This window comes from Antedon mediterranea, chromosome 4 (assembly GCF_964355755.1).
Source record: "Antedon mediterranea chromosome 4, ecAntMedi1.1, whole genome shotgun sequence".
Classification (NCBI taxonomy): domain Eukaryota; kingdom Metazoa; phylum Echinodermata; class Crinoidea; order Comatulida; family Antedonidae; genus Antedon; species Antedon mediterranea.
This window is the reverse complement of record NC_092673.1, coordinates 16,168,447-16,179,767: the sequence shown is the minus strand read 5'-3', so window position 1 is coordinate 16,179,767 and position 11,321 is coordinate 16,168,447. Positions and strand designations below refer to the sequence as shown.

General features: G+C 33.0%; 1 protein-coding gene across 1 annotated transcript in view; it reads right to left on the bottom strand.

The window, feature by feature from the left end:
* Positions 1–662: 662 nt before the first annotated feature.
* LOC140047598 (uncharacterized) overlaps positions 663–11,321 on the bottom strand; it is a 32,222-nt gene continuing 21,563 nt past the window's right edge. Inside the window, exons 13-17 of the mRNA XM_072092634.1 lie at positions 11,104–11,142; positions 9,898–9,963; positions 9,178–9,193; positions 1,660–1,697; positions 663–1,372 (exon numbers count right to left, since the gene is read on the bottom strand). Coding sequence (XP_071948735.1) covers positions 1,131–1,372; positions 1,660–1,697; positions 9,178–9,193; positions 9,898–9,963; positions 11,104–11,142 — 401 coding nt within the window. The 3' untranslated portion in view covers positions 663–1,130. The remainder of the gene's footprint in view (positions 1,373–1,659; positions 1,698–9,177; positions 9,194–9,897; positions 9,964–11,103; positions 11,143–11,321) is intronic.

Here is an 11,321-nt window from a genome sequence, read left to right as displayed (position 1 = left end):
GCTTCAATATGTTGACAACTGTCTACTACAGCATTGAGTACACAATTGACAACTGAGTTACAGCTTCAATATGTTGACAACTGTTTACTACAGCATTGAGTACACAATTGACAACTGAGTTACAGCTTCAATATGTTGACAACTGTCTACTACAGCATTGAGTACACAATTGACAACTGAGTTACAGCTTCAATATGTGGACAACTGTCTACTACATCATTGAGTAGACAATTGACAACTGAGTTACAGCTTCAATATGTTGACAACTGTCTACTACAGCATTGAGTACACAATTGACAACTGAGTTACAGCTTCAATATGTTGACAACTGTCTACTACAGCATTGAGTAGACAATTGACAACTGAGTTACAGCTTCAATATGATGGCAACTGTTTACTACAGCATTGTGTACACAATTGACAACTGAGTTACAGCTTCAATATGTTGACAACTGTCTACTACAGCATTGATTACACAATTGACAACTGAGTTACAGCTTCAATATGTTGACAACTGTCTACTACAGCATTGAGTACACAATTCACAACTGAGTTACAGCTTCAATATGTTGACAACTGTCTACTACAGCATTGAGTACACAATTCACAACTGAGTTACAGCTTCAATATGTTGACAACTGTCTACTACAGCATTACCTACTTTATTTCATTTAATGATTTCTTCTCTCTTCTTTCTCTTCGGTCCTTTTAATACACAATTACACATATTCCTTGAGGTAAACTGAAAAGTCTAATTTTCTTTTCAATCAATAATATAATTTGGAACGGTAAACAAATTTCATCAAGTTTTAATAACAGTTCTATTTTAAGAAAGTTGCTTACAAAAAAAAAATCCTTAAATCAATTTTGTCGTTTCATTTGACAAGCAAGGTTGAATTCCTTGAGGGGAAATTTATTTTTTTTTTACAAATGGTTCTTTATAAAAGAGGGGAATGGAGAGTGGATTGTGATAATGACCCTTGGATGGTGATCTATAATTAAACTCCCTCTAAATCTTTATTCATTCATCATTCTGACAAAACTCCCATTTTGTTTCACATATTTATCATTTTACATCTATCTTTGATATTCTTTATACAAGGGCTGTTTACAGTGTCTTTCCTTGTGATCTATTGTTCTTGTTGGGAAATTTCCGCATAGCGTACTCTCTGTCCGTCTGCTGCTGCGTTTGTTGACTGAGTATGAGACTTGGTGACTTTCTTATGCACATACCAGATACAGCCACCACCAACAGTTACCAACAATCCAATACCATTGCCAATTCTTGCTGCTAAGCCATCATATATAATAATTAAGATGACAAAGGTCGCGAATAAAATAAACCAAATTATAGTAACTATCAACCAGTGATCTGTAACAATGAGAAAAAGTTTCATAAAATTTATGCTTATCTTTCTAGAAATATTCTTGAAAGCTTTCAAGATTCTTCCATTAAGAGTTTTTCTTAACATTTCTAAGAATTACACAATTTCTATCTATATATTTTATATTTTTTGTTTGAAAATGCATTTATATGTAAAAGGTAGAAAAATATAGTTCTTATAAATTGCAACTACAGTAGGTTACAATAAAAAAACAAGGTTGTAATCTAAAAAAAAAAATGAGACTCTGAACTTAAAAAATAGAATAGTTAAATACCTTTTAAAAACTTCCAAAAACGTCTCCTTTGACTCAGTCTGGAAATAAAAATATACACAAATTATTAGTCAAACTCTAAAAAACCAACAATTATTGATGAAAGTTAGGCCCTTTCATTCATTCATACGTATGTACATACAAACATCTATACATATGCATGTATGGATGTTTGTTAGCACGATAGCGCCTACAATTTTCAAGTTATCATTCATTTTCAATGTAGATAGGTATATACTTTGAGACCATGCTTACTTAAAATTACGGAAAATTAATAATTTCACAGATAACATAAATTATATTATTTTTAGACCAGCTAGTGTTAAAAAGCCGGCGAGCAGTCTTAAAGTAACAAACTGTACGGGCAAAATTTTTTTTTCATTTTTGTACAAGAGGTAAGAGTTATTTGTGATTTGTAATTTTAAAACATAATTTGATTTAAGGTTTAGGTTTTTTAAAACGAGTAGTTATAAAAAACATATTTCTTTTCAAATTCACCCGCTTGCTTTTGGCGTTGCTGTTCTAGTCAACTGAAACTATTGTTAGCGTTGATAATTAAAATGTTAGTACCAGCATATGTGTCATTACCAGCATATATTCCATATCACGAAAGCTTATCTTCAATATGATATAAATTAAATAGCACGCCTTCTGTATTCTTGTAACATGGCATATTCTTTGACATGAACCAAAATATATATATGGCCGAGCGATTAAGCTTATTCCATTGGTAAAGGCAGGGGTGCCGCAAATCAGCATGCCTTCAAGACACTCCTCAACCATCGTTCTGGTCAATCTTGATTTTCAGAAACGTCATTATTGCAATACCGAAGTTTGCATTAAAAATTATTTAAACAAATTATAAACCCCAGCAGGATTTGAAAAGCTAATACCTAATTGACTGGTCACTACTCGAACGACACGGACGTGTTTTTAATCGTGCTCCTCAGTGTGTTTGGAATTTCAGTTTTTCCAAGTGAATTTGACTTTGCTTTGGTGTTTTGTATGTATCCAGTCGTTATTATTTCACTTGTGAACATTCTTGATGGTATTTATGTTTGATCTGTGGTCCAATTTTGTGGATTTTAGATGTTTTTTTATGTATTTGTGCCGTCGGAACTAAGGAATTCCGGATCACGCCGTGATTTGCATTTCGCGCCTAACCAGCTGCTGTAGTACGGTGTAGTACAATGCCTCGCTAGTTGATTAGCTGTACCGGTACAACAAACACATATCTGGACCTATTTGAATTGCCTTATTTAACATCATAATGACTCTATTTAGTTGTTTGATGACATTACTCTGCACATTATTTCTGAGATCAATCATATTTCAACCAGGTTCATTTGATTGTCTGGTTCGTCAACTCAGCTATCATAACGAAAATGTTCACTATAACATTCGTGTCGGTGAGTCATGTTCTCTTTTTTTGCATACATGTGCTAGCATTAATAACACCACAAGAAAACGATATACAAGTAGGCCTGTGAGATATTACGCCAATCATTATTCGACTTTTAACCTATGTTTGTTGGTTAGTGGCGACATTCATCCTCACCCAGGCCCAGAGCTGATGCATAGGAACAAGAGCCAGCATATTGGAAACGGTAATAGTACGAAGAATACATGTGAATCTTGCGCTAAAACGGCGAGACGCAATCAAAAATGTCTGATTTGCTGTGAATGTCATCACATATTTCATATCAAGTGCATACCTATGAGCAGCGATAGTTATGTGTTTTATCAAGATAATCCATGGGCGTGTAACATCTGCTATCTACCACAACTATCGGACTCATTTTTTGACAACTCATTGAACAACAACAACAGTATATTGTCACTTGCATCCAGCAATACATCAACTGATTCTTCCATCTTTGAAACTAACCTTATTCAAGTTGCTTTATTTAACGCCAGAAGTGTGGTGAATAAGATCGAAGAATTCCATGCGCGTATCGCAATTGATGAATTGGATATCTTGATTGTCACAGAAACGTGGCTGGACTCCTCTATTGATAGTACGGAACTGTTTCCAGACTCATTCGTTGTGTACAGAAAAGACCGTTCAAGACACGGTGGTGGTGTTCTGTTAGCTTTGAAAAACGCATTTAAATCCTCTATTGTTGACTTTCCTACTAACATTGAGGTCAAAATTATTGAAATAACTGTAAATAACAATTTTAACGTTTTAATATGTGCTGTTTATAGGCCACCGAGTTCAAATGACGATTGGCTCAATCAATTCCACGATGTCGTTGATTTTATCCTTTCTATTTTACATAAGTACTGTGGTGTAATTTTAACTGGTGATTTTAATTATGATTACGGTGTTGATAGTCCCTTAGTTTATAAGAAATTTAAAGAAATTATTGCTCCACTTGATACTATACAATTTGTTGATTTTTTTACTCGTGTATCTAACACCAAAAGTAGCATTATTGATCTGGTCTTGTGCAATAACCCTGACATTGTATGTAATTTCAGAAGTCATCCCGGTCTCAGTACAAGTGACCACCTTGGGGTTTATTTTAATATTAACGCTAGATGCAGTAAAGTTAAACCTGTAGATAGATATTATTATCAATATAGTAAATGTGACCATGACGATCTTTTTACAACGTTGGGGGCGGTTCCTTGGGGACTGTGCCTGGAACAATCAGACTGTGAGGAAATGTGGGAAAATTTTAAAGACCTCTTTCTCGCCACTATCAACGATTGTATCCCTAAAGTCAAAAGTAAAAAAAGAAACAGGCCAGCTTGGATAACTCAAGAAATGGTTACCATGGCTCGTAAAAAGAAACGAATGCTAAAAGAGGCTCATCGTCATCCTCATAACCCAAATAAGATGGACAAATATAGAAAGTTTAGTAATAAATTAAGAAACCTAACAAAAAAAGCTCATTTACAATATATTAGGAAATTAAGTGTCGCCTGTGTAAATGGTGACTCCAAACGTTTTTTTAGTTATGTTAAGACAAGGCGTAAGACTGGACAAGTCAAAAACTTTGTTTTTAATGGTATACCCTTGGTTTCCGATATCGATGCGGTAAATGCATTTTCCACATTCTTTGCGTCAAACTTTAACGAACCTAATCGTAATTTCAATGTTAACCATGAGATCTGTAATTGTGTTCACCCAGATATTGTTCCCCTTAATAACATTAATATTACTGAAAAAACTATTTTCGAGGCTCTATTGTCATTGAAACCCAACAAATCCCCTGGACCAGACGGGATTACACCTAAAATGTTATCCATGTCAGCTCCAATTATTGCCCCAGTGTTGTGCAAAATGTTTAACAAGTTCTTAACGGATGGCTTTGTACCAAAAGATTGGAAACTCGCGAATGTCACTCCTATCTTTAAGTCCGGTAATCGTAACGATGTTAATAATTATCGACCCATATCGCTATGTTCTATTATAGGTAAGGTTTTTGAACGTATTATAGCAGATAACATTCTTTTTCATCTTCAATTTTTTGGATTTATAAGTCCCACGCAACACGGGTTTTATCCAGGTAGATCGTGTGTTACACAGGCCTCAGCGTTATATCATGATTGGTCACAAACAATGGATGTTAGACAACCTCCTGTAATTGATGCAATATTCCTTGATTGGGAGAAGGCCTTTGACCGTGTTCCCCATGATTTAGTAATCAAGAAACTGCACAACATGGGAGTATGTGGACCTCTCCTAAAGTGTCTTCACTCCTTTCTCAGTGACAGATTCCAACGTGTTGTTCTTAATAAGGAGCATTCTGATTGGGATAGAGTGGGCTCGGGTGTTCCTCAGGGATCAGTGTTAGGCCCGCTTCTATTTAATCTCTTTGTTTATGACCTACCTCTAAATACCTCTTCTGTTATGAAGCAGTATGCAGATGACACAGTAATTTATAAACCTGTATTCAGTCGTCATGATGCACTTACCTTACAACAGGATCTTTGTAAAATTTCCAAATGGTGTGAGGATAATAAAATGAAATTAAATGCAAAGAAGTGTAAAGTCATGCACATAACTAGGAAACGTAATTATATCCCTCATTTTATTTATACAATCGAATCCAATCCCCTTGAAGCTGTTAATTCCCATAAATATCTTGGTATTAACTTCTCACGTGATTTAACATGGTCTGCTCACGTTAATGATGTATCGATGAAATCAATGAGAATGCTTGGGTTTATCAAACGGTTTGTAGGTTTCAATGACACCGAAATTTTACTACGACTTTTTAATGCACTATGTCGACCTGTTATTGAATATGGTGCTCCTGTGTGGGATCCACATCAAAAACAACATAATATAGCTATTAACAAGTCATTAAGACGGGTTACTAAATTGTGTGTTGAAGGCGATTTCACTGACAGGCTTAAGATACTAAATTTACCAGATATGGTTCAAAGAATGAAATTTCATAGTATAATTTTTGTAGTTAAGTGTTTGCATAATTTAATTGATTTTGATATATTTGAATACCTTACAATTAATTCTCGGTATCCAGAGTCGCTCACCTTTAAACACATGTATGCTAGAACTAATGCATTTAAATACTCCCTGTTTGTTAATTTTCCTCGAATATGGGAATGTATCCCGCATGAAGTTCGTAACAAAGTCCTGTTTAACTTTGGGGGGTTTAGAAGGGATTTGAATAAATGTATTACTGATATCGAATTCATCTAGACTATCACTGTGTTTTTATGTCTTTTGCGTTTTTCGTACTATTAGTTGGGAAAGCCACTCGACAGTGCAGTTCTTTTGAACTGATCCACTTTTGGTTACCCGCAGGTGCTGATAGTACTTTGTTCTGTTTTGTTGAATGATGCCGTGCCTTGTTTATGATTTGTGTATGTTACCTGGAAATTGAATAAAATTAAAAAAAATAAAAAAAATAAAATAAAGCAAAAAAAATGTATTTTTCAACATACTCCCTCAGTGGCAATATTTTGCCAAGTACTTAACTCAGTTTCTGAGTGCTTTCATCTATTTACTGATTTATTGATTATGGTATAGAACATACTAAACCAACAGCCAGTTGTTTGTTTGTTTACTGAATTAAACAGTATGAAAAATATATACACTGAGTGAAGTCAATATCAAGCCCTTTTTTACTATCCTCCTAGGATATACAAATAATTAGTTTGGTTAAAAGTATAAAGTAGTTAAGTGTTGCTGTAAATTAATTGTTAAAACAAAAAGTGATACATTTAAAAAAAAATGTTGGTGTAAACAGTCGAGCAGCAAAGTGCTCATTTAACCGTTAAAACGCTGTTTTTTAACTGCGCAGGTCACTGAGCATCGCCAAGTTATAGTGACTTCCGGTTCGCTTTTCACTTCGCGGCAAGCATTTTGCATGGGAATACCCTTACAAATCTGCTGCAATTTCCACCATCCGGGTTAAATTATATCTTTCTATATTTGGAAATTGTTACTCCTAATATGGAAGATTATTCCCGCCACAAAATTTTGGTATAAATAGCCCAGGAAAGGACGACAGAGCTTATTGAAGAAAAAAGTGCAGATGGAGGTGTTCGTTGAGGTAGGCTACATGATTTATTTGTTTGGTTTCGTAGGGAATCCGGCACTTTTCTCATCAGCACGGAACCTTTATAAAAACTTAGTGGTTGGTTATTAGGTTATTAATCTATCTTTTCTGAAAGTTTAAGCTTGGTTCAGCTTGTGGGACGGATTCAATATCCGTTCAAAGCTGGGGATATATTCTAAGCAGACTCCATCTTGGATTCGTATGTTTAGTACAGGCTGTGTGGTTGAGTAATTTCAATCCTTCAAAATCACTATGTGCAATCCGTTTTTAAACCAGTTAATATACCAAAATATGTTATTAGTAGCTTTATTATTTTTGATTTGGTGCTAGTTTGGTAAATATTGCAATATAATTGTAGATTATTTGGTTGTAAAAAAATGTACCCAACTTGTAGTATTATCTAGGCCTAGCCCATTTGACGGAAACCCAGTGCTATTTGTAGGCGGATAGAGAGGGCCGCAGGCTAGTTTTTAGTGGCATATCGCCGACTTATTATAATCAATGTGAAGCCATATTATTATTATGTTTAAAATGTTGAATCTATATCCACTGGATTATGGATATATATCGTCGGATATTTAAAGAAAGGCCTAGGCCTAGACCTTTTGATTTATTTAATTAATTTAGGACTATATTACGGGAAATTCTTTGCCAAAGAAAATACGTTGTGGCTGTTGGAGGTTTGTAAATATATGACAATATAATGTAGCCTAGGCTAGGAAGGACTGTAGGTAGGATGAGGTAATTTGGATGGTCGTACATATGATATTTATATATACAGTATTGTGTATAGTAGTGATCATGGCGACAAAATTTAGGATGACTAAAGTTGACATTAAAATTATTTAACTATGAATAGCTCATTATTGGTGTTTTTTTTTTCTTTCAGGTTTCTAAGAATAAACTATCAGACTTGTGATTCATCTTGTGCTGCAAAAACAATCCTATTTTGATATTTGTAAATTGATGTACGTAACGGATGTCTTTAAAAATAAAAAAAAAATAAAAATTTTTATTATTGCGATGATTTAACTTGATATTTTAGCCTGAGCAAGATAGTTTGATAGGCATATTTTACTTCGATGTAAATAAGATATTACATGTTATACTGTATGTAAAATACTTTTTTGTAAATAAAATTATTTAATGGTGGTTAATTTATTAACTTGTTAATTTGTTTGTTAGTTATGATGTTATACTATTAATTATTTAGTTAGTAACCAAAGTGGAGTGGATTCGTGGCAGTTGCAACTTGACTGTAATATGCATATATATAATAATATTTACTTCTTCTTGGATAAAGTTAAAGCAAAATAAGCAATAATAAAAATTAAATATTTATTTTGCCATAAAGAAAGCAAAAACTAAACATACAGTTATATGTACAGTAATACCATGGACCTATAGGTCAATGGTAATACATACTGTAGTATTGAGCACCAGTAGCAGAGACGTCTGGACAATCGAATATAATCGTTATCAGCTGTCTGGGTACCCAAGGCTAGTGCTAGAAAATGGCGAAAATTCGTGTATTCATTCGCCGTCAGCGAAATGAATCCGGCACTTTTCTCATCAGAAGCAAATCAACAAATCCTTTTATCAGTTTGTTTTGATATATAATCTGGATAATATATATTAAAATGGCCTTGGTTCAAGCATGTTTAACAGGTAAAATCAGATTTTTTCCTACCTAGGCCCCTTAGCACTGCGGTACCCTACGCCGTGTGGGGGAACCGATCTCGGCAGTATTTCTTAAGTAGCCTATCTTTCGTAAAATCCTTAGTTGAATTTTATTAATATAAATTTAGTTGTATGAATATGCTATTTAAATGTTATTGAAATTTTTTTTTGCTGCATTTTGTATTTCCGCACTACTTGCTTTATCGCGATTCCAAGATGGCGGCAATTCAAATTTTGATTTGGTAATAATTCGCGAGGTCAACCACTTTGCTGCCCGACTGTAAACTCAATAAACACTTACCTTTGATTTTCTGGATCTGAAATAATAATGAATTAGAATTAAATATTGTAAACAACATAAACATTCAGTTATTTAATTTTAAAATTTAAACCAACGAATATAAAGAACAAATGTGTTTTTTTTTCTTTAAAGGGGGTTAAAAAAGACTAGAGCAATCTATTTTTTAAATCTCCTATTGTAATGTCATCCTTGTTTTTTGCAATAAATGAATAAATGAAATTATGACATTAGCCTACTTAAATTAATGCCACTTGATCAGACTTTATATAGAATATATTATAATAAATGTACAAAAAATACTAAACACTACATAGCCACTGATAAACAAGAAAATATATAATATATTGCCAGTAACTTTATGTCATTTTGAAAGTTAATTATCTGGTTTTGGCTTCTCCTCCTTTTGAACGTTTAAAAATGAAAAAGGTAATAAAAGAAAAGTTTCACTAACTCTGCATTTTACCTAAATCATACCGCAGAGCGTTTTTATAGTTATTCAGCTTAGAACGAAGGCCTGCTTTGACTCCATAAAGTCAACAATGACAATAACTCAATTTAAGTTTTCCAAACTTGATTAATCTAATTCAGTTTTTTATTTTACTTTATTTTCAGGTATAGTAATGCTGTTATTGAATTTCTTTAAAAATTTATGACATAATTTATTTTAAAATTTTATTTAAACATCTAAATTTCAATAATACCAGTTTTGTATGTTTTTACCTTGTAGAATGGTATCTCCTGAATCTGCACCTGCACCAGAAGCTGTATCTGTACCAGAAGGCACACCTGTGTAAGATTAAGTGTTGTATTATTGTTATTTGTATAATGTAAAGAGGGACTACAGCGACAGGCCCATTGGGCCTTTTGTAGTCTCTCGACTATATATATTATATGCCATTGTTATGATATAATATTTTTGGTCAATAAATGTTTCTTGAATTGAATTGAATTGATTAAATGTGATGGTTAAACCATAAGAATGATTTCCAGTCAGTTTCATCATCATGTATCATTTAACACTCTCTTATATTTAAATTTAGACGGGCTTTAGCCCCCACCATCACTAAAATTTAACAGCCATGTTAACTATTTTTCTGCAACCCGACCGATCTTTTATCATTTAGGCCCAGGCCTAGTTTAGTAAGGTTGCAAAAAATACTATTTTAATAAATGGTCAAGTGAATAATGAACATTATGTGATCAACATGGAGTAGCGCTCTCAACGTTTGAATACAACGAAACTTTTCAATTACGTATTCAGCACACGGCCATGTGGCTTCCGTTTGGATCACGAGGCGAGAGATATAAATATACTGAACGATGAAAAAGCAGTCAATAATTATAAGCAGTTTTGTTATATAATTGCTATAAAAAAATGTTTATAGCTGCATTAACTGAAGCTGCTGTTTTTGTGTGCGAGATTCTGGTGGTCATCAAAAAAAAGAACAATCCCTAAATCAGTCTTGAAAACGTCAGATAGATAGCTCTAGCCAATAGTATAATTATTATTGAATTATTGGTAAAATCATAATCATTGTTTTAAGAATATAAATAAATGAAACACTATAATAATTTTATATTTACTGTATATATAATTAATATATTAATTAAAAAACTACAGTAAACCTACTTACACTCATTACATTATCTTAATTATCAATATCATGTTTTTGTGTTAAAATAATTTTAGAGAAAGTAATGATTTTATCATTAATTGTTTGGCTTCTTTACCACTGTTTAAAATGATCAAAATGAGATGACGTCTATTTTCAAAAAGATATGCTCTTCCTTTATTTTATAAGCATGTACTATTTAAACATGCTACATATAGCATGGCCATATATTATGCAATTGGTTATAACACAAAATCCTTTTCTGTCTTAATTGACTTACTTCATTATAATAATAATAAAAGACATAACATACCTTGGTTTGAACTTGATGTTCCAGCAACATTTGTATTTACTGAAAAACATAACAATATATTCAATAGATACTCAAATTCATATCAAATTCAAACACAGTCATGAATGCAACAATTTATTTTATAAACAAGTTAGTTAGGGCTAATTCCAAACGATGCTTTAACGCACTTTCAGTTCTTTGCAAACAATTTGAGAATTTTTGCAACGCGACATTTGATT